This window comes from Rattus norvegicus, chromosome 3 (genome assembly GCF_021556685.1).
Source record: "Rattus norvegicus strain SHRSP/BbbUtx chromosome 3, alternate assembly SHRSP_T2T, whole genome shotgun sequence".
NCBI classification, from domain to species: domain Eukaryota; kingdom Metazoa; phylum Chordata; class Mammalia; order Rodentia; family Muridae; genus Rattus; species Rattus norvegicus.
In genome coordinates, this window is record NC_141536.1 from 152,872,956 (window position 1) to 152,897,641 (window position 24,686).

At 45.7% G+C, this 24,686-nt stretch overlaps 1 protein-coding gene across 1 annotated transcript; it reads right to left on the reverse strand.

The window, feature by feature from the left end:
* Window positions 1-551: 551 nt before the first annotated feature.
* On the reverse strand, window positions 552-2,796 carry Slpi (secretory leukocyte peptidase inhibitor). The gene is given in 5 exon segments (NM_053372.2): window positions 552-793; window positions 1,341-1,487; window positions 1,960-1,962; window positions 1,964-2,125; window positions 2,700-2,796. Coding segments are annotated over 4 exon segments (396 nt in total). The 5' UTR covers window positions 2,785-2,796; the 3' UTR covers window positions 552-793; window position 1,341.
* Window positions 2,797-24,686: the final 21,890 nt, after the last annotated feature.

Here is a 24,686-nt window from a genome sequence, read left to right on the forward strand (position 1 = left end):
AGCCAGCCAGCCTGATCGGTGAGCTTGTGGTTCACTATAAAGATCCTGGCTCGAGGTAATAACCAGAAAGTGACAGAGGAAGAGTAGGGTGTCCTATTCTCTCCTTTAAAGGCACAAATGAGTAAGCATACTGCACATATGTGCACACACACACATAGACCACATTTTGGTAACACCAGGTGGCAATAAGTGGCTATTGTATGTGAATGCACTCTGGTAGAGCGTGCGCGCGCGCGCGCACACACACACACACACACACACACACACACACACACACACACTTGGCACCACTCTGCAACCTCTGATGCTCTCCAGGTGGGAAGATTCTGTTGCCACTTTGCAGATAAAAACGTAACACTGGGAAGGTAAAGAAACTCTTCCAAATGCCATAGAGTCAGTGCCCTTAGATTGATACTGTGAATTCAAGACTGTTCAAGCCTGGAATCCTCCTCCTTCTCCTCCAAGAATGTAAGAAGGAGGCCTCATGCTCAATCCTTCCCCTATTGGTGGCTGCCACACCCACATGCCCTCAGTGAATCACAGAGTCAGGGTGTGCTTAGAGAAATGATTGCCTTTATTTATTTGCTCTCCAACAGCATTTCCTTAGGGCTTGATGAATGCTGACATGGGACAAAAAGATATGTTGGCGGCAGAAATAAACATTATTCAAATGTCCAAGCCTGGGCACCCCAGAGCACCGGAACCCGGAACCGGGAAACCTGAAAGCAGGGAAGTAGTTTCCAGAACATATAGAGCACGGGTCCAGAGCCATTTCCAAATGTCAGGAATCAGACTACAAGAGAAAATAAGATAAGGCCTTCAACATGGGAGCCAGTGAAATCCTTTCTATACAGTCCTTGTAAGGGAACGGGCTGAGAAAGACCAAACAGTGAAGTGGGGCTGTGCTTGAGAGGTCTTGGGATTTCAGGAGAATAGGTTCAAGTCTCGTTGTCATGGTAAAACTTAAAGCTCAGAGCACTGAAGTGGACATCCCTCGGATTAAACCTATCCTTTGTGCTCTGCCCAGAGACACCATGAAGTATATAACCTGGGTAACACATAATGTACACAGTGCCTTTGCAAAACATTTCAACTTCAGCATTTCCAGTCTTCAAGCAAAGAGATTCAGTCATTACACAGACAGGGTACAGTAGAGTCAAAGTCTCAGGGAATTCTAAGCTTTGCCCTAAGAAATAGAGGACAGTTCCCTTAAAGGACAAACAGACAGGGGCTCTTGATTAGAGTAGAATCTCCTGGTGCATAAGTCTTGAGCTCTGGAACCTTGCCACAGAACAGGGCTTGGGAGAACCGAGATCTATGTACGCCAGCCCACTCCTTACCTTACACTGGGGGAAGGCAGACTTTCCCACACATGCCCTCACAACATTTGTATTTGCCATCACACTGGCCGTCATTCTGGCACTTATTGGGAGGGTTAAGCATCAGACATTTTCCTTGAAATTTGAGGCACCTCCCAGGCTTCTTCACTGGTGAGAAAAGATTCATATGGGATCTTGAACTTCAGGCACTACATCTCCACTTCATGAACCCAATGTCTCCTGCCCAAACAAGATCATCCCCATCCACCCCTCACCTCCATCACCTCCACTCCAACATGTCTCCTGAAGGAGTACCTGGTTCCTCTCTATGGTCTACTCTAATGTCTAGACTCCAGCCAGTGCAGGAGACTGGCTGTCCAACTTGACAGGGCTGAATGGTTTCCATTAAGCTGTAGAATGCCTAATGCCTAGTGATATCTTATAAACCTTCATCCTCGCAGAGTGGCTACTTCAGACGAGTGGCTCTCCGTGCCCATGGCCTCATATGCCTTGGCTAACTGACATCTTGGACCCAACAGCTCTAAGAAACAAGGATGCCTGGGGGGACCCCTTCATTCACTCAGCCCCCTTCAGGGCTGTCACTTCATGTTCCTTTTCCTCTACCTAGTTTCCCGCTGGCTCACCTGGTCCACGAATGGGAACAGGATTCAGGCATTTGAAACCACAGGTATCTTGGCAGCATCTCTGCTTTCCTGGGCATCCCCAGTCAGTACTGCACTCTGGTTTCTCACGTTTAAGGCACTGGGCAGGCTTTCTAGCAGGGCAGGCTCCGATTTTGATAGCATCTAAAGAGAAGATCAAGATGTTAGGAGGGCATGGACTGTCATTATTCCTCAACAAATGTCTACATCTCAGAATACAGGCCCTCATTCCAATGGCCCACAACTTCAAAGAGAAATACCCCACTGACCCAGAGGGAACAAACAAACTTGGTCAAACAAGACATGTGACCAGGAGAAATCAGAGACTGAGGATAAAAGCCACAGAGCTCCCACTCAAGTTTTTCTACCTCAGGGCTAAGCTAGACCTCATAAACACAGAAGGGGAGAGTAGGGATAATGGAGACCAAGAGAAATAAATATGAAGGGAGGGAACATGTGAGGTGCTGAGAACTAAAGCCAGAGGCAGAAACAGAAAGACTGAGGGGCCAGGAGCTGTGTGGGACCTGAGCTGACTAATGTCTGCATAATAAGAGCAGCATCTCCACATGCCTTGAAGCCTCATACAGACCTCAGACCTCAGTGAGACACGGAGGTCTCCCTTAGGTCCAGAGTAAGGTGAGAAAGAGCCTACAGAAGGAAACACACCCAAAACCATCAGGAGCCCAGACAGTGCTGGACCAAAGTAATGCCCACTCACCATTTTTGCCTCCTTCCACACTCCAGGGTGCCAGGACACCCAGAGCAAGGAGCACCATGAGAGGGAACAGGCCGCTGGACTTCATGGTGAAGGCAGGGTAGCTCTGATGAGCAGTCCCAAGTTCACTATTTATGTCTTTACCAGTAGGCGTGGCCCCAGTGGAATTTATTTGGCCCCTCCCACCTGCTATTGCGTAGGCAGGAAGCTTAGCCACAGAGCAGAAATCTTGATGCTACAGAAGTAGGTGGAGGACTTTCTGTTTCAGGCAGGAGAATGAGGCCATCAGAGTAACCACCTGAGAGCTGAAATTGAAAGAAGCAGGATTGGAAGTTGTCAGCAGAGACACTCCAGGTAACCTCCTGAGCCCTGAGCATTGTGAAGTCCTCAAGGTAGAGAAGAGCAGAAAGGGACAGTCACAAAAGGTTACCCACCCTGAAGCTGAGACATCAGACATGGACTCTCAGCTGAAACTCTGCCATACACCTCTTTTTTTTTTCATGTTCCTGGGCTTTCTGGGATTTTGAAACTCTAACCTATTGCTCAATACAAATTCCTTCTGGAGATGCAGATGACACATGCCTCAGCCAACCGATGTTTATTTCTGCAAAATTGTTTGCACCACTGTTTGCCCGGTGCCCATTCCATGGCTGGACCACAGACAGCCGACCATAAACAAATGAAAGTTACACACAGAAGGACCTTGCCTTCAGCATATCTTGTAGGAGCTCAGTCTTAGGCATGAAATGACTTGGGGCTGCTCCTGACATGAAGGGTTTGAAATGAACCTTAAAGTAATGAATGAATAACTAATTCATTCATTCGATTGCCAATAGAGATGATTGACATGGAGTGGAGTAGAGATGGGGCCTCTTACTAATCGGTGCCATCATCATTGAGCTGTGGTGTCCTTTCAGTTGCTAAAGGAATTAATTCTTCCTACCCCTAAATCCCCCATAGGCTTCAGAGGTCAGCAAAAATCTATGGCTGCCTCTCATTCCACTCATGGTGGGTACTCCCCGGTTTGTACAGATGGCTTCCGATGATTAGGAGAGACATCATTCTCTCTAGACTTCAACCCAAAATTCCCTTCCTGCAAGGCCTGAGCCTTACCTCAGCATCATGGGACCTCCCCTGTAGATTCCGTGTGTGTGTATTTGTACCTTCCCTCTATCCCCCTCTAATCTCCCCATCTCACTCGCTTCCCTGTCAAATTCTTGGCCTCTCTTTCTTTAATTATTACTGTTCTGAGTGTGTATGAGTAGATACACTGATACAACCTATTGTGTCCAGTTACTGCCGTTTTTGTGTCTATGTCTTTTAGGGCTGACCACTTGATATTGGATAGCCAACTGGCCTCATTCATGTGGAAGGCCCCCTCTCCTGGCAATCTTTTTTTTTTTTTTTTTGGTTCTTTTTTTCGGAGCTGGGGACCGAACCCAGGGCCTTGCGCTTCCTAGGCAAGCGCTCTACCACTGAACTAAATCCCCAACCCCCTGGCAATCTTTAAGTTCCTGTATTTTATCATTTAGGGGTGAGGCCCCTGGAGACTCCCCCTTCCACCATGGCATGTCAACTGATATTTCCATTTCTCAGGTCTTATGTAGGCAATCATGATGTTGACATTTCATGGTCCTTGTAATTTTCCCATTCATTCCTCAAAGGAAGTTTGTAGAAATTCAATCAGACACGAAAAGACTGTGCGTTAAGCGCTGGGTTCCACGAAGTATTCTCTAAGCCAGGAACCAGCTGTTAGCAGAGACTTTTATGCAGAAATTATCCCATGATTTAAATTTTGGTGCCAAAGAGAAAGGGAAGAAAAATCAGTGTGCAGTGTGTAACTACAGTCAGTGAGGTGAACTGCCGCTAACCAACAAACTTGCAGGCATCGTAAGAGAGTAATGGAAGGTCTGGCTTCCCTCTAGGGGCAGGCCTACTCGCTGGCTAGGGATTTGTTTTCACTTCCTCCTACACGGCTTCTCCCCTTCCCATCCTGTGTCTCTTCCTATCTTCCTTAGTGCCAAGAATTTTCTAAATATTCGTTTCTGAAAGAGTCAAGATGAGAATTCCACACCTAGAGTTTTCTGTTTGTAATTAATGACTGGTTGACTGCAGCCCATTTGAAAACAGCTCTTTTCATCAGAAAGAACCCTGTAAGCAATCAACAATATTTCTTACGGACAATGTGATGCATGGCAAATCCTTACACCCAACGTCATGGATTCTAAATCTTTAAATCATACAACGTTCAGGTCACAGGGAGCCTCTGAAGTGATCCGGACCAAGGAGTAGAACTACAATCCCAGAGCAAATCAAGAAGGCTGTGGAGTTTTTGTTTGTTTGTTTAGATTTATTTCGTTTACTGTGTATAGGTATTTTGCCTGGGTTTATATCTGTACATGGCTTGTGTGCCTGGTACCGGAGGGGGCCAGAAGAGGGCAGCAGGTTTCCTGGAACTGGAGTTTGCAGTTTAGAGCCTGTGAGTGCTGAGACATAAACTCGGGTCCTCTGGAAGAGTAGCCAATGCAGGCATGCATATATATATATATGACTAGGGGATCATTGGAATATTTATATTGTCCATAGCTAATCACCTACTGCAGGGACAGTGTGACATAGTTGCAACAGAACCTGAAACATTTACTACAAAATCTAAAAATACCTAATATTTGCCACTTCACAGAAAACGTTTTCTAGCCTCTGACTCAGGTCAAAGTCTCTGCTTATAGTAAAAGAAAAAGGACAAGGTATAAACCACAAGTCACATAATGAGTTAATTCTAGAACTTAAGACGGCTTTTCTAAAGTAATCGAGTCATACCCAGCACCTGTTTAATTACAGGTTCACACTCACAATCGTATCCTGTCCTACAATTGATTCACTAAATTGACTTCCACACTCTCTTGGCATCTATTTAACGCTGTAGATCTATCCATTCGTTTGTACAAAAATTACTTAACAATTGCTCACCACATGCCAGGTGCTGGTCTAGGTCCTGAGGTTACATTGAACAAGACACACTGGGTGATACCACACAGTCATCGAGAGCCTGAACTTTCAAGTCAGACATACCTGACGTGTAAAATGACTGGACCTCTTTTGGCTCCTGTTACTCGGCTGTAAATGGGAACGTTGTTTTCTCCTGTGTGGGAGAGCTGTGGTGAGGAGCTGAAAATCCACAGCAGGAGACATCGCCTTACAGTGGAGGGTCTGAGGACACTAGGCACACAGGAAGCTGTCAGTTTCTAAGGAGAGACTCAATACTCAGATCTGGACTTTAAGGTTGTAGTCCATCTTGCTCTGACCATTAGATGCTTGACAAAATCTGGTTCTTTGAGTGCTCTGATTCTGTCTCTCTAGAGAAACCTGACTGTCACATCCTAGATAGACAGACAGACAGACAGACAGACAGACAGACAGACAGACAGACAGACAGATATGCTCCTTTGGCCTCTGGACACTGACTTCAAACGAATATTTCTGTGGTCAATCATTTGGTTCTGAAGGAGATCATCCCAAGGCCTTCACTCTTCTGAAAGCGTTCACCCACCTTTGGGGGAGCAACACTACATGTGCTTTTAAAGCTCCCCGGTAGGGCCAACTCTGGTGACACTGTCTGCAATTCCAGCACTCAAGAAGGGTGACAGTGAGCTGTAGGTCAGCCTGGGCTCTATGACAAGACTCTGTTTCCAAGAAAATAAATGATCCAGGAGGTTCATACCTGTAATCTTGCATGTGGGAGGTCAAGGCAGGAGGATTACCATAAACTGACTAGTCACAAGCTACATAGTAAGTTTCAGGTTTGGGCTATAGAGTGAAACTTTGTCTCAGTAAGTAAGTAAAACTCAGTAGAAAACTAACGGAAACTCAATACTTCGAGTGATACTTGTTTTTTTTTTTTTTTTTTTTTTTGGTTCTTTTTTTCGGAGCTGGGGATCGAACCCAGGGCCTTGCGCTTCCTAGGTAAGCGCTCTACCACTGAGCTAAATCCCCAGCCCCGTGATACTTGTTTTTGACAGGCGATGTCACTGTTACATTTTACAGCAGGTGTTGCTGATGCAAATTAAGAAGCGCGCGGGGTGGGGGGGGGGACCCACACACCCTTCTAGGTAGAGAAAGAAAAGCATTTCATTTATGTGAGAAGCTCATACCTCAGCCACCACAGATCAAGACCTACCCTGACGCGTCAATAAGAGATAAAACACATGAGTACCAGTGGGGGAAAACAAAAACAGGAAAAATAAAAACTGAATGATTTCACCTCTAGCGCAAACTAGAAGCGACCTGGACAAACATCTTCCCAAATCACCAGGATCCGATCCCTTTTGCCTGGATCTCGGGACGTGTGCGCTTGTGCATCTCTGTGATTTAAAAACAAAAGGTGACCATTACAAAGGCCTGTGGTTTGATGTGCTGTGGTGGTCTGGGAAACCCCGTATAGGTAGACGTAGCCACACCCCCTACAGGGAACGTGTCGAAGGTGTGTGGGTATAATCCTAGCACTTAGAAATCAAATGAAGGAGGATGAGGAAGAGTTCGATGTTACCTTTGGCTACACTGTTATGAAACCCAGCTAAGCGGAATCCATCACAGGCAGGGTGACCTGAGACCATCTCTGCCAGCCAGTGAAGGGGCCCTGGAGCAAGAGATCACTCTCATGGAGGCTCTGCTGAGCTGAAAGACAAGGCACCCAGGGTGCCAGCAAGGGAGATCCAGTAGAGTGGGATAAATGCCACATTGAAGATGGAAGCCCTGGTCTCCAGCAAATCTCAGAGCAGGCTCTGCCCAAAGACACTGGCAGTCCTGGTTGAGCTCCAACACGGAAAGGAAATATGAAGTTTCGAAGAACTGGATGTAAGTAGTTAAATTCAGATAAAGGACCTTATCTGAGGTTACACCTAGAAGCTGAACCACTTCCAATGTGCCCGGTGTGAAATGTAAAATGTGAACAGAAAAGCCACAACAAAAATCTCTTATTTTCAAAAGGGAAACGTGGAAAACAACCTGCATAGGGTCCCCAACCCTTGGAACACATTTTACCCTATTAAGTCAAGGCTATGAGCACTCCCTCTCTGGTGACAGAGGCACTTCCTGGTCGTGGTAATCTGGAAAGTCCAGTTCTGCTCCTGGAAGCCTCTCCCTTGCCTACATACCACCTTCTTCTCTTCTCTGAGTACAGCAGTGCGCCTTTGTTGAGGGAGGCAGGCAAGAGTGTCAGGAACTGGCTTCATAGGGATGAGTAGGACGGAGGAAATGGTGCGAGCAGCCCGTAGGGGCCCTTGGCGAAGCTTGAATTGCCTGTTTAGTAGGATCCTGGTCAATTGAATTCAAGTAAAGCATGAGCTAGCAGCCACATTCCGAAATCATGCTACGTCAGGTTTCTGTAGTTCATTCTCTTTGAGTATGAGTGTGCACTTTTAACCTGGAGGTGTGTATCTTCCCTTATCTCTTGGAAATTGCTTCTTTGGCCGTTTTCTCCATTCTCTTTCCGAAGGTTCCCATGGCTACATATTAACTCTTCTATTTCTGTTGTCTTTGTTCTATCTGTCCTTGTAAGATTTTCTTCTTCATCTGTCTGTGTTATGGACCTGGGTGAATTTCTCAGTACTAGCTTCCAATTCACTAATTTTACTTTCAACTTAATCTAGTCAAGATTTCTTTCCATTTGTTTCCACAATTTTTAATATCAACTTGGCGAATCTTAATATGTATCTCTGTAGTAATATTTTTAATGAATTAAAATCATTTGACCAATTATCGGAAAGGCTTATGCCTTGAAAATTCAGCCTTTGTCTATTGTTTCTTTGTTTCTTTTTTCCACTTGAGGTTTTTGAGGCAGAGTATCACTATGCAGCCTCCCCTCATTTAGAACTAGTTATTCTAGATTAAACTAGCCTCTAATTCACAGAGGTTCCCCTGACGCTTCCTCCCAAGTTCTGGGATCAAAGGCATGGGTGACCAAACTCAGCTCATTTTTTTTTCCTTTTTCTTTTTCCGGAGCTGGGGACCAAACCCAGGGCCTTGCGTTTCCTAGGCAAGCGCTCTACCACTGAGCTAAATCCCCAACCCTCAGCTCATTATTTTTAACACATGTAGTTGATCCTCCTGCCTCAGTCTCCCCAATGCTGAAACTACTGGCATAAGTGTCAGCCACTCTGCAGTCCTCCCTAGTCACCTGTACCCTGTTTTTTCAGTCAGTCCCCATTCATATATCTAGGGACATGGCTATGCCTTTAGAATATTGTCAAGCTCCTGTTGCTAGGATACCTTTTAGGTGTGTGCATTTGCTGCCTTTCACAATCTGTCTGTAGATTGTACCTCATCTAAAAGAACCACTTGATTATGTGTAAAGGGCCCCACAAGAGAGTTGGGAATGATCTAGAAAGGTATTAAGGTGAAAGAAAAGAAGAGAAGGAGAGGGGAAGAAGTGGAAGAGGAGGGAGGAGGGGGCAAGGAAAGGGAGAGGATGAGGGAGAGGGGAAGGAGGAGGGAAAGGGGAAGGGGGAGGGAGATGGGAGAGAAGGGAGAGGGGGAAGGGAGAAGGAGAGGAGAAGGAGGAGGAGGAGGAGGTGATGACCTGCCCCTGATGATGGCTTTTGTGTTTGGTGTTATTCTTCCTCCTGTGACTAAGAATAAAATTCCCAACCAGTGATATTTCTATGTGAAAATATTCTAGTGTCTTCTCCAATCAGGTGGCTACTCAAGTGGCATTCCATACAGTAACAATGCATACATCATTCGTGCTTGCACAAGGAAGGAAGCACAATCTGTGAGCCAGTTTCACACAGGAAGTGAGGGATAGCGTCTCTGTTCTCTTTCCTCCATTCCTGTGGGGAGGGGATGGAGGAGGAGTGAGGGGAGCAGGGAGGAGCATGAGTGTAGGAGTAGAGGGGACATGAGTTGGCCATACTTCCTGGTTCTTCTGTCTCTCCCTGGGAGTGAGGACCAGAGGCACTCTAACTCCATCCCTGCTGACTCATGAACTGCTCATCTTCTGCCTCCCAAGAGACTCAGGTACAACTCACTGTCTTGGGGTTGGGGATTTAGCTCAGCGGTAGAGCGCTTGCCTAGCAAGCGCAAGGCCCTGGGTTCGGTCCCCAGCTCCGAAAAAAAGAAAAAAAAAAAAAAAAGAAACAACTCACTGTCTTATGCATCTGTTAGTGTGCGGTCTTAGACACTCTGAGTTCTCTGACACCAAACAACTAGTTGGCAATGGCTTCCGAGCTTTTTTGGAGAACTCGTGAGAAAGGCTATATTGATTAGTCATCCATGTACATAGAAAATAGAACAGGACTTACTGTCTACCAGCTACAGCTTAATTATAATTGGCTCTCATAATTAAAAATTATAAACTGTTTACACTAAATAATGTACTTCAGGAGAAGTGTAGAGTGACGACTCACTTCACTTGAATACCCATCTAAAAGCACATAGTAAACAGGTGGCCTTTGTGAGTTTAGGTTTCTCCGAACCCAGTAACTCCTGAGGAACCCAAGGTACCTTCTGTTTGTCCACATCCCTCCATAACTAAGTTAGAACTCAAATTCTAACTCCGTCTCTTCCATTTGTCTTAAGACATTTTTCCATTCAATTACTCAAAACACATCATTGAGTATCTCCTGTAACTTAAGCATTCACACTCACTCACACGTGTACACACACTCACACTCACACTCTCATACACACTCTCACAACTCTCACAGACATATACTCATACTCACAACACACACACTCACACACACATGCCCACACACTCACACTCTCATACACACACATGCACAGACACACACTCACACACATATACACTAATACACACAAGCTCACACACGCGCGCGCGCGAATGCGCACGCACGTGTGCATACAGGAACACTTACACTCCCATACACATATGTGTACAGACACACACCCACACTCTCACACACAAACACACTCAGCACACACATGTGCACACATAAACACTCACACACTCTCACACACATACATCATACACACACTCATACACATGTTCACACATACATGTGCACACACAAGCACCCACACTATCATACACTCGTACACAGACACACACTCACCCTTACAGAAAAGATATCTGCCAACTCAGATTATTGTATCTCAAAAGACATTACTCGGTCCAGTTAACCATGAAAACCATCTATCTACCTCTAGATTCTAGAACTTTCCTTTATCACTGCCTAACTTCATAGGCTGAGTCAGGAACACTGAGGAGACCGATGCAAATCAGCCACGTAGCTGAACTCAGGATAGAATGAGGAGGAGACTCGCCCCGACTTAGACACATGAAGCTGAGGAAAGGTAAGAACCATGTGGAAGACATGAAATAGTTTGGCTGGTTAACTAAATTATGAACTACTTGAGGAACAGGTCAAAGCGTGTGGCATAGGCACTGATTAATCAATGCTCAGTCTCAGAGTCATCATTTTGGGAGCAGGGGCAGGGAAGGAAAAATAGATTTTTTTTTTGCATTAAACTAGGAGAAGAAGGGTAACCATATCTCAGGCTCCCCAGTGCTAGGAGAGCGATGCTGTCAGAGTGGTACTGAGAAGCCGTGTGTAATTGTTACAGACATAAACACCACAAAAGAGAAACACCCTGGGCTGAAGTAAGTCAATAAGGAAAGTGTCCTAGGACCTTATATCCTATCTAGTCATGTGTTCTTGGTCCCAAGAACTGTGTCAAATATTAGTATCAGATTATGAGATGTCTTAGTTACTTTTTCTATGGCTGTGATAAGACACAATGGCTAAAGCAACTTACAGAAGAAAAATGTTTTGGGGGGCTCATGGTTCCAGAGAATTAGAGGCCACATCATCATGGCGGGCACCAGAGCAGCAGCTGAGAGCTTACATCCGATCCAGCAGGAGTCAGAGAGAGACAGACCGGAATAGTGTGGGGCTTGGAAACCTCAAACTCCATCCCCAATGACACAGCTTCTCCTCCTAAGCCTTTTGTTGGGGTGACCCACACATATAATATTGAATGGCTATGGAAATGTGTCCTGTTCTCAATTGTTAATTTCTGTGCCCATGGTACCAGGCTGCCAGGATATGTAAATGTTTGTCACTTTCTCAGCTGCCCCAAAAGAAAGGCAAGCTGCCATGGGGAGGAATCTTTCCCACTATGCTAACAGCTTTGTGTGGGAGAAAGAAATGTGCTATTTGAGCAATAAAGAGATGGCCGCTGGAGCTGGGGCAGAAAAATGGGACATCAACCACAAATGGGGACACACACACACCCTTTGAAAGCCCCAGAAAAACCTTCCCAACAGCTCCACCAATCGTGTACCAAATATCTAGATTATAAGCCTATGGGGGCCATTTTATTTAAACCACCATATGGAGTCTGCTTTAGATCCAATAGAAAAGTCTTGGGTACCCCCGTGACATTCCTGCCACTATTGAAGACCAGTGGGCGTGTCCTGCCAGGCCAGTGGACGCTGTAGCTCGCAGCTGGAACTTGGGCACAGCACCTTCCAGCATATGAAAGCCAGCCAGGAGGAATAAGTCCTTCAGGTGAGTAGAAATTCGTTTCTCCCCCTTAAACCAATTCCTAGTTGTTATGAAATATGATGGGGCAAGGGGGCACCTGGCCGGGTCATGCCAAGGCATGACCCTGAGAAATGACACCATGCAACAGATCTGGCAAAAGGGGGGAGGGAGTGGTAATTGGGGGAAGGGAGAAGCGTGAGGACCTGGAAAAGAATACAGACAGGGAGGGAGCTAAGAGGGAAAAGAGAGAAGGGACAGGAAAGAAAGGGTTCTCTGAGGATGAAAAGAGAGGGGGGGAGAGAGAAAGAGAAAGAGAGAGAGAGAGAGAGAGAGAGAGAGAGAGAGAGAGAGAGACCTGGTGGGGGGCGGTCCTTTGATACACAGCCCACACCTGGAACACCTGGCTTCGGTGGCACTGGATGGTGACAGATCGTGACAGAAGCCATTGCTAGGTGTCTGGAGAGGAGCCAAGAACACCTGTAAGCTAACTTTCCTCCCTTTCTGTTTAATTAAAAATAAGGAACTAGGAAGGGTGATGGTGGAGCAGGAGTGAGGTCGCTGTGTTCTTTAAACTACTTCTTGCTGAATGGGGATGATGTCATCTTTGGTCACCTGAAGAAAATTGGGAGGCTTGCCAAGTCCCTGGAGAGCTGGTGGTTTCACTGCTGTCCAGTTCCTGTGGGACCATCTGGGGCTGGCAGAGGGCAAACCCAGTTGAAATAGTCTGTGAGGCTGGACCACAGCATATGTGGGTAACTGCTTTGGAGGTGTCCTGGATGCAGAATTTGAGTAAGCACCTGGCCTTGGGAGGATGCAAGAACAAGGATAGATAGATAGATAGATAGATAGATAGATAGATAGATAGATAGATAGATAGATAGATAGATAGATAGATAGATAGATGATAGATAGATAGATAGATAGATAGATAGATAGATAGATAGATAGAGATGTGCAGTAGAAGATAAAGTTAAGTAGGTGAAGGAGAAAAAAATTTTGAAGATGCATTTGAAACTCGAGTCCCAGAACCAGGGAAAGGTGAAGGAATCCTTCCTCTGGAGTACACAATTAAGTGGGAAACTTAGACTGTTGGCTGACAGGAGTACTTATCTGGAGTCCACTTGACCCATGAGAGGTGAGTTCAAGTGGATTCTTTGAAGCTTCCAAGTAAGCTTCTTAAGTTTACAAAAGAGATACATTGTTGACATGTTAGCAGTACCCCTATTTGTGATCTGGACTGAAGTCCACATTGTAGAAAAAGGCAGTAGACACACGTTTTTGTGCCATAGTAGAGGCCTGGGTAACGATCTTAAGTTAAAAGCATGAACACTCTTGGAGGTGAGCTCAGGGACAGCAGGAACCTTCTAGGGAGCAGAAGGGCAAAAAGATCACTTGATCTGGGTTTTCAGTGAGCCTACAGACTATGAAAGAGGGGCTTCTTCCCTCTATCCAGAAGACTTGGTGTATATAGCTTTATCACAGTAAGAAACACTTTCAAGGGGTTGGGGATTTAGCTCAGTGATAGAGCGCTTGCCTAGCAAGCGCAAGGCCCTGAGTTCGGTCCCCAGCTCCAAAAAAAGAAAAAAGAAAGAAAAAAAAAAGACAGCCAAAGGAAATTTAAAATCTTGAACTTGTGACTGTGATTGTGGATAGTATGGTGGGGGGCTTTACCAGAATTAAACCAATAATCTATCAAAGCTCCATCGATCAGTGTGAGGAGTCTGAACTTAGAAATCCTAAGACAGGGTTGGGGATTTAGCTCAGTGGTAGAGCGCTTGCCTAGCAAGCTCAAGGCCCTGGGTTCGGTCCCCAGCTCCAAAAAAAAAAAAAAAAAATCCTAAGACAACAGTAGCATATCGAGGGGAAGAAATCAGAAGCGTTTTTCATTCCTTCTATACACATTAATTCGATTTCTGATCACCATTTAAGTTTTTGCTCACCTTTACCAACCTTAAAACACCTTCTTAGGTCCTAAAATACTTCCTTAGGTCCTCGTAACTTAAGCTTCTGTACCCTCAGGCCTTACACACACTTCAGGTCTTTTTCCTATTCAATTATTTACCATGAACTAGACACAGGTGGCTGATTGCTGGGAACCGTCACTGTAAAGTGAGTTTCTTTAGATAAAGGTATAGTAAAAAGTTGCATCTGAAACTTGTTTATTGTTTCCATGAAGCCTATGAGCGAGGCAAAATTATTTGCTTTTTTTTTCTTTTTTTTTTTTGAAAGATTTATTTATTTTGTATATGAATACACTGTAGCTCTGACACACCAGAAGAGGGCATCGGATTCCATTACAGATGGTTGTGAGCCACCATATGGTTGCTGGGATTTGAACTCAGGACCTCTGGAAGAGCAGTCAGTGCTCTTAACCACTGAGCCATCTCTCCAACCCCTTTTTTTTTTCTTTTTTTCGGAGCTGGGGACCGAACCCAGACTTATTTGCTTTTTTAAATAAGAAATCTGGATGCTTTAACCACTATTGAACTATTGACTAATGAACTAGTTAAGTGTTGCTCTCTAGCTGTCAAGCTATGGTTAATCATTAGTGACTTATGCTTATACCCCTAGATTAATGCATCTCTCAACCATCACTGGAGGAGCTTCTATCTGGAGTAGATAAGTAACATGTAGACCCACAACTGGTTGAGGTACAGAGAGTAAGACTGAATGCTTAGCCCTTAGGACACCTACATCATGCATCCACGCCCAGGCTGAGGGAGCATTGAGAAAGAGCAGACAGAAAGAACATAAGGACCAGAGGTGCTGGATGACTAAGAAGACTGTCGTCTGCACACCACAGGGTAGCTGAACGTATAAACTCACAGTACTTATGACAGCATGCGTAAGACCTGAACAATATCAAGCCAGACCAAAATCCCAGAACGGTAAAGGGAGATGGGTACAAAGTCTCACTCCCTAGGAAAGGAGCTACTGGCAAGTCAGAGCCACTAGAAGCGAGAGAGTCATTCTTCTAAAAGGAGAGTACCCTGGTACTCAAATGGAAAGTAACACATCCCATAGTTTAGGGGCCGCACAAATTATACTTGATGAGTTGGTTGTTTTTTTTTTTTTTCTTTTTTAAAGAAGGGAACTCAAAGTTAGGTGAGTGGGTAAGAAGGATTCTGGGGAGAGTTGGGGGATGGGACGTGCAAAGGATCAAATTCGTTTTTGCGTCAACTAGTGAAAACTGAGGGGATAGATTGTGTCTTGAGGACAGCCGTCCACCCTTCGGAGGCTCTAACGTTAAAAGATCCAAATTGTTTTACAGGAAAATAACCTAAGGTGAAAGCAGCTTCTTGCTCCTCCAAAGTCTGTGCCTAGGAAGGCGGCTCCCTAGACACAGCACACAGGACGCGATCCGACGACATCGGGCTTCCTTTCAAGCTGGTAGCAAAACCTGGAAGAACGGTCCACATGGCATTGGTTTTGAAGACATTATGCAAGACCATGCAGGTCACGGTGCCCTGCTCCATCCACAGTTCAAGGGAAGGTCGGGCCAGGCGTTGTGCTGCAGCGTCAGAGCCCCTGAAAGGAGGAAGTAGCAGGATTTCGGGCTTGCTTGTTCCAATGGCTCTCAGCCACGCCCAGATCCCTCCGTTTCGGAATGAGGATGTTCATTCTGTGCCGTTCAGTGTTGGAAGTCTGTAATTTGTCTTTATTTTACAGGAACTCACGGTTGAGAGACTTTGGACTTTTAAATTGTTAACGACTGTCATCACTTTGTGTATTTGACTGAAAGCATTTTTTCATGAGCCTATGAAACCCAGGAGGTGGCAATTTAAAGTTTAAAAATGGTATGTTCTGGGGTTGGAGATTTAGCTCAGTGGTAGAGCACTTGCCTAGCAAGCTCAAGGCCCTGGGTTCGGTCCCCAGCTCCGAAAAAAGAAAAAAAAAAAGTGGTATGTTCTGTTGTCAAGTTAACAAAAACTCCGGTTGTGATAGAGGTGACAATTTGACAAGATCTGGACTTGCCCCCCTGCACGCCTATTGGGGATTTTTGGCCTCTCAGCCAAATATCAGAGATTATCTTGATTCCGTTAATTGATTTGGGAAGTTCCACCTTAAATGGGGGGGGGGGGGCATTCCCTGGGTGACACAGTATACAAGGAGAAAATGACTGAACAGCACCCATTACTCCATTTCTTGACTGGGTCTACGATGTAATCAGCTGCTTCCTATTCTAGTGCCTCGATTTCCCCAACACGAACGACTAACCCTTAACTGTGACCATCTTTAGATGTTTTAGTAGGATGTCTTATCACAAGTGACCAAAGGCATCCCTCTTCTCTCTCCACCCACATACTGAGGGAGGAAGGCCACAGATCCTGGTCCGTCTCTCACGTTTCTTCCCTCATTCCCGCTTCCTCTACATCCCATTCCAGATCATGTGCAGCGACGTTATATACAGCACGAGTTTCACTTCATATCAACAAAAGTGGACATGGAAGAACGGCCACTAGGAAAGAAAGAAATACGGACATCAGTGGGTATAAAAAGCACTTTCTAGACGACCTCTAAAAAGACTTTAGACGTCTCAGCTTGACCTCTGTGCAGAAATCGCAATGTACTTGGTAGGCCAGCAATCTGATACTGGACCCAAGTCTACTGGCTCGCTATTTGAAAGCCCAGACATCCTTAAGAGACGAGAACTGGTAGGAAAGAAATCACTTCGTTCAAGAACCAGCACCTAGAGAGATGGAGGAAGGCTATCATCACCAGAACAAGACCACGTCAGAGAACTCTGAAACGGGAACGTTTTCATGGCTGAGAAAAGAAGGTTCAGGACAACGGGAAGAAAGGCTATACGCTGGCTGGGGCTTTCGTCATCTGGGTCTGGTGTTTTCCCTCTCTTCCCCTAAATACACTTGAAGTGATTCATTGGCCACGATTCTTTAGACAAACGTATTATTTCCCTGAGAGATAAACATCACTCTGGTTTTAAGTAAAGAGTGAGATTTGCAAATCTTTGCCCTGGGCCTTGGTAGTATCTGAAGATTGTTAAATGTACTGGAAAACTAAAAAGATTACTGGCTACAGACATTTTAGGAGCAGTGTTTATTCCGTTTTTTGACATAGTCGACTCCAGCAATTAGCGTCCGAGACATTCCAAAGCTTTGTTCAGAACTCACAACTTTGGGCAAAGGGAGAATGAAAAGAATGAATTGATAACTTTACATGGGGCAGTTTATAGTGGAGGACCAGCTGAGAATAAGGTAGTGAACGATACTTTTTTTAAAAAAGATTTATGTATCTATTATGAGTACGCTGTAGCAGTCTTCAGACACACCAGCAGAGGGCATCGGATCCCATTACAGATGATTGTGAGCCACCATGTGGTTGCTGGGATTTGAACTCAGGACCTCTGGAAGAGCAGTCAGTGCTCATAACCACTGAGTCATCTCTCCAGCCCAAACGATACTGTTTTACAATGCCATAAATGTATGATATTATCATTATGGTATTACCATTACTGCTGGCACAGAACCACAATTGCAGTGAAAAGCAAAGACTGTGGCAGAATTTATAAGTTAATTCAAAAAATATCCATTTCAACCACATCTCCGTAGCAGAGACGAGGATGTTAAAAAAAAAAAAACCCACTTCCCGGACCCCTTGAAGCTAGGGAGAGCTGCAATTCAGGCTTAACTCTAAGTTCTACTCTCGAAGTCTTGAGCCAAAGCAAAGGTAGAAAGGCGTCCAGTGGAGGCTCGACCTTCAGGTGTGGGCCGTGACTGAGGCAGCGTGGCTCTGTGGCCAGTAACTTCCTGAATTAAGGCCAAGACACCCTGACTCTGGGGTAGGAAAACTTTACCGAACTGTTTACGTTTTCCTCTTACTGTCCTTTGAGTAGTATTGTACCATACCTAATCCTTATAATAAACCGAGTTTTTATTTAAACTGAGTCATTTTTGCCAGCACTCAAGGAGCAGAGACAGACAGACAGATCTCCATCAGTCTGAGGCCAGCCTGGTCTACAAAGCCAGTTGCGAGCTTGCCTAAGGCCAGTCAGGCAGTCGGTGGCAAAGACAATTAAAGTCCAAACCCAGTGTCCTTTAGGATGTGGCCTCCTGCTCCCCAATTCCAGGAGCCTCTACCTTCTCGTCCTTGACCACAGGGAACAGGGCCAAACAAACTTTTTGCTAAAGGCCTGTGGGTTCCTCTTTCCACTCCTTTGGTGAAGGAGCTCTTTCCACGCCAGAACTCTCAAGATGCCGTGTGACACCCAACACTGCACAGTGAGCCAACAGCAGCTGTGGATCAGTCACAAATGCTCAAAGCCTGAGGACCGGACACGAAGGCCACACAGGCTCGCACTCGGAGACAGAACAAACCAGTGGAGGTGCAAGAAGCTTGATATGAAAGTGTGAAGTGGGCTGGGGTGGTGGCACATAGCTTTAGTCCCAGCACTCAGGAGGCGAAGGCGAGAGGATCTCTGTGAATTTGAGGCCACTGGTCTACATAGCGAGCTCTAGACCAGCCAGAGCCAAAGGGAGAGAGACAGAGACAGAGACAGAGACAGATAGAGAGACACCATGTATGAATGAGTGAATGAGTGAGTGAGTCAAAAGAAGATAGGCAGACAGACATATAAATAAATAGACAGATGGATGGGTAGACAGACAGACAGACAGAGTGTGACATGTTCCCTATGCCCATAGGAGGCAATGATTGGCTTCTCTGAGTAGTTTCCCAGGTGTCGGGGATAACTGGAAACCAGACACGGTCCTTTGATCAGCAAGTCGTTTAGCTGAAGGGGCAGGAATATTGTCTATGAGAGCATGGTGGAGAGTAAAGTTTGAGATTAGAAAAGTCAGGTCCCAGGGCTGGAGAGATGTCTCAACATCTAAGAGCACTGATTGCTCTTCCATAGAACCTGGGTTCCATTTCTAGCATCCGCAACCATCCAGTTTGCAGGGGATGTGCGAGCACTGCATGCATGTGACACACAGACGGACACGCACGTGGAACGCTCATACACATAAAATAAACTTCTTAAAAAGAAAGAAAAATCTAGGTCCCCCTTATCAGATGTCAAGCTAATGTATAATATTGACGTTGAGCTGTGCTGTTATAGAGATAATCTGCTTCCTCAGGGAGAAATCAATGCACACTTAGCAATAATAATAGTAATAATAGGAAAACCTTCTTAAGAATAGTGTCTGTCCAGCTCTAGCCAGCCACAAATAGATTTTTCTAACTTATATAGACCTTGGGCTTATGCATTACATATACAAGGTCATCGTTAAATCTCTCAAGTTCCAGCCCCAGGTTATACCTTGAAATTTTTTTAACGATTTATTTATTTATGTATATGAGTAACAAGGGCATCAGAACCCATTACAGATGATTGTGAGGCACCATGTGGTCGTTGGAATTTGAACTCAGGACCTCTAGAAGAGCAGTAGTCAGTGCTCTTAACCGCTGAGCCAGCCCACTTTGAAATTTTTAAACAGAGACGGGAGAACGTAAGCTTGGCTGCGTGGGCAGACGGGAGACTTGCACAGCAAAGATGTTACCAGTACTTACCGTAAGTACACCTGTGTTATTCTTGTCTAATTTTTGCTCCCTGGAGTCCCTATGCTCACCTGGCAGAATTACACTTTTCCTGATAAAAGCCGGGGGACTTGATGGCAGACCAGGATTGTGGACCCTGTGCTGCCCCCTTGAGCTATCCTTTAAAGGCATGGGGGTGGGGGTGGGAGTGGGACGTCAGGTGGGGGGTGTTAGTGGTGGGGGAGTGACACCCAGAGGGGGGCTTCCCTTTCTGGGGAATTTGATGGGAAGATGAAACTGAAGGCTGGTTGTAAATCAGGCTCGCCTCCTTTTATTACAGAACGGAGCCTAACGGAGGCCGATCTTAGTGAGTAGACATTCGCGGAAACCTTAGCAAGTCTAAGCTTCAACTGTTGCAAACTTACCTTTCTGACTATTTCCAACCTGATCAGTACACAACAGCTCTCCCACTCATGTGGGAGGCGAGGCTCCTTTAGCTAATTCTACTTCACATAGCAATATTTCCTAGGCAAGTTTAATAGTGGATTTTTTTATAGCATCAATTTTGCTGCTTCAAGTTTCTCCCACATCAGAACCTTGGGGCATTGGGTAAAACCGTAGAGATGGTGGATGGTGAGCAGTTAGGAACGCTGGTTGCTGTTGTTGCAAAGGATTCTGCTTCAACTCCCAGCACCCATATGGTGACTAACTGTAACTCCAGTCCCAGGGGATCTGATGCCCTCTTCTGACCTCTGAAGGCAAAATTCTCATGCACATTTTCTTTAAAAAATGGTAAGTTTTGTTTAAATTAAAGAGAGAGATGGATGGTGAAAGAAAGGGTTGAAAACAGAAGTGCCGGGCACTTGTCTCCCCAGTGTGACCAGACAGGTGACTTCTCTCTGATTCTCAGGCCACCAGAGGTGGGAGTTGGGGTGGTGGGACGAGGGTGGGGGGAGGTCACAGGAGGTCAGCCACCCCTGGACTCTTCATGGTTGAAACACATTGCCTTCTCTTGCATTGCCTCAAAGTACTGGAAGTGACCTCAGCAGGGGCCCTTCCTCTCCCGGTTATGTAGGGGTTTGGCATCCCAAACTGGCCTCTGGTGCTTCCAGATCATCGATAACAAAAGGCTAACAAAAGGCCACAGGATGCCGTATGCTCTTGCTTCACCCGTTTCCTCCTGCTGGGGCAACGCAGCCAGAGAACTGCCCTCAGGAAAATGCAATCTCCCTGTTAGCCAACACCCAACTTCCCCTGGCAATACAACCAGTAACTGGAGTCATCTTCTGGCTTCTTACTTCTAAGCAGTGCCACGGATGCATATCCAACGGCAAACATCTTGTTGTGTAGATGGCAAATTATTCGTTTTGCTCCAACTTGGTGGGTTTGATTTCATCGTCCATAGTTTCCCTCCATTCTAGAAACTTCCCCCACCACTTCCTTAAACACCCAGCTTCTAAGTCCAACTGAGTGTGCTTACATCCTCGTATTTTCCCATGGTGCGCCTGCTCTTGATTCAAACCCACCTGGTTTATTTTACAACCTTTTATTCCGTGCGTGCGTGCGTGCGTGCGTGTGTGTGTGTGTGAAGTTAGTCTTTCCATCCACTTATCTTGAGTCTCCTCGTTGTTACGTTTATTGGCTGTCCTTTCAAGTGCTTACTCTAATGTCTCTTCGAAGTCTGGACCCTCCGAACACTCCCCGAAAAGGAAGAAAGTATTCATCTCTACTGACTTAAAAACCAGGAGAGTGTTAACAAGCAAGCAGGTTATACTGAGATCAGCATGTGTCTTTCATAAACATAAACCTTACACGTTACAACAAGTAGAAGACGAAGTGATTACAAATTGCCACGGGAAGCCACTCGTGCCAGTTGGCTGTTTGTTTAAAGCTCCAGAGCTGAGAAGGGTGTGCCAACAGGACCTGCCTCAGAGAGGACAGAGATATCAAAATAGGTTTCACCACAGCCAATCAATCATGTCTGCACTGAGGGATTAGGAAACGGTTGTAAGACCTCCCTTCTTTAAAATCAAAGTTGAGAGAGACAGAGAGAGAGAGACAGAGAGAGACAGAGAGACAGAGAGACAGAGACAGAGACAGACAGAGACAGAGAGAGACTGGAGAGATGGCTCAGTGGTTCAGAGCCCTAGCTGTTCTTCCATAGGACCAGGGTTCAATTCCCCACACCCACATGCTGGTTTACAACCGTCTGTAATTCCAATCCCAGGGAACCCAACACTCTCCTTTAATTGGCATCCAGAGATCTGAACATTAGGGATGCTGTCATCTTACCTGGGCATTACCCCATTAAGAGCCTCAACTTCCCTATCTAAACAAAGGCTTCTGTTGGGTTAGCTAAAGATGAAGCCTCTCCCAGCGTTGACATCCCTGGGCACTACTAGGAGTGCTGTCTTTGCTCCCTTAGTCAATCAGAGCCTCCAACCTGCCAGTGACAGTAAGCTCTTACGGTCATTGGTCTATGACCCCCGGCCCCAGGCATACTTCTTGGAGGACAGGAAGAGGCCTCTTCTGAAATTGAACCGTTATCACCATCTCTGGTCCCTCTTGGTTCTAAGATTCCGTCACTTTGCCAGATCTTCTCTTTCAGGATATGTTTTTATTTTTAATATGTGTGTATGTCTGTGAGATATGTGTGCATATGAGTTTGGTGCCCAGGAAGTGCAGAAGGGGGTGTCAGATCCCCTGACGTGGAGTTGCAAGCAATTGTGGGTCACCCTGTCGATCACCCAGTATGAGGCTAGGGACCAAGCATTGGTCCTCTGCAAATGCAGTTCATACTCTTGGCTGCTGAGCCATCTCTCCAGCCTCTGACGGAACTTCTTTCCATGAGTTCTGTAGTTCCTCCCGATCCCCAAATCTCAGAAACTAAGGATCAACTGCTATGTGAGTTTTTCAGATGAGTCCATCAGAATCAGAAAGTGATTCAGACACAAAAAGGTTAAAGCCCATTGCTTCAGATCCAGTTCTTGTCCCTTAGCTTCTCATTTCCTCTTCTGGGCTGGGTGATTGTCTGGTCTTCCTCAAATTTCCGCTGTGTTTTGCTCGGAGCTATAAACTCCTCCATTGACCTGCATAACCCAGAACTAGACTAAGATGCCTTAAAATTAGGGATTTTATCAGCCTTCTCCACCTCTGTGTTCTCAGGAACCTGGCACACGCCAGTATTTATCCAGTGACTGAGGGTGTGAGTGCCCAGTAACACAAAGGTGTCCGGACTCCAGCTCAACACAGGATTGGAGTTCTTAGCTGGAAGCCAGGATATCTGGAAGGCGCATGATAAATATACACAGACTACTTTTGGGGTACAAACTGACAGGCAATTTTTCAAGACTTAAAGTTGCTCTCTTTCTCTCTCTCTTCTCTCTCTCCTCTCTCTCTCTTCTCTCTCTCCTCTCTCTCTCTCTCTTCTCTCTCTTCTTTCTCTCTTCTCTCTTCTCTCTCCTCTCTCTCTCCTCTCTCTCTTCTCTCTCCTCTCTCTCTTCTCTCTCTTCTCTCTCTCTCTTCTCTCCCCTCTCTTCTCTCTCCTCTCTCTCTTCTCTCTCTCCTCTCTCTCTTCTCTCTCTTCTCTCTCTCTTCTCTCTCTTCTCTCTCTCTTCTCTCTCTTCTCTCTCTTCTCTCTCTCTTCTCTCTCTCCTCTCTCTCTTCTCTCTCTCTTCTCTCTCTTCTCTCTCTTCTCTCTTCTCTCTCCTCTCTCTCTTCTCTCTCTTCTCTCTCCTCTCTCTCCTCTCTCTCTTCTCTCTCTCTTCTCTCTCTCTTCTCTCCTCTCTCTCCTCTCTCTCTTCTCTCTCTCCTCTCTCTCTTCTCTCTCTCTCTTCTCTCTCTTCTCTCTCTCCCCTCTCTCTCCTCTCTCTCTTCTCTCTCTCCTCTCTCTCTCTTCTCTCTCCTCTCTCTTCTCTCTCTTCTCTCTCTCTTCTCTCTCTCTTCTCTCTCTTCTCCTCTCTCTCTCTCTCTCTCTCTCTCTCTCTCTCTCTCTCTCTCTCTCAGCTTGAAACTGCACATGCTTTTGCTCCCTCCTCAGGCTGGAGGCTGTGCTCTTTCATTCACTCCCTTTCTTTCTCTCTCTCTCTTCTCTCTCCTCTCTCTCTCTCCTCTCTCTCTCTTCTCTCTCCTCTCTCTCTCTCTTCTCTCTCCTCTCTCTCTTCTCTCTCTTCTCTCTCTCTCTCTCTCTCTCTCTCTCTCTCTCTCTCTCTCTCTCTCAGCTTGAAACTGCATGTGCTTTTGCTCCCTCCTCAGGCTGAAGGCTGTACTCTTTCGTTCACTCCCTTTCTCTCTCTCTCTCTCTCTCTCTCTCTCTCTCTCTCTCTCTCTCTCTCTCTCACACACACACACACACACACACACACACACTGTGCTGCTTCTTCTTTCACACACACTCTTTCCTCACACTCTCTCACTCACTCCACACTCCACACTCACATTCTCCCTTCACTCACTCTTACACCACATTCTCTCTCTCCACACACACCCCGAATTCTCTCTCCTCACATTCTCCATACTCTCTCCACTCGCTCTCTCTCCTTTAACTCGTCCCAGTCCTTTATTGATACTCCGAAAGCAGGTAGGAAAAAAAAGACATTGTACAATCATTGCCAAATCAAATTCAAAAGAGTAGCTACACCCCACAAAGAATCAAGAATTACAATTGTTCCCCCAAAGTTTCAAGCTTCCCCTATTCCCAGGTCTGTGGGACCTGGGGATAATAATAATTGCATTATAATAATAATAATAATTGCAAACTTATCATTATCTAAACTTTAACTTTTGACTTATTATACTTCAGAGCTCAGAGCTCCGAGGTCAGCTACTTGCATTGTCCTGTGAAGCTCTAATGATAAATGACATGGGCAAAGCTGCCAGGCAGTGGCCAGAAAGAGTCAGGTTAACCCTTAACTCAGTGGTTCCGCTAGCTTTCTGCTTCCGCACATTGCACACAATGACTTTCCTAAGAGTCCCAGTGTTTTGACTT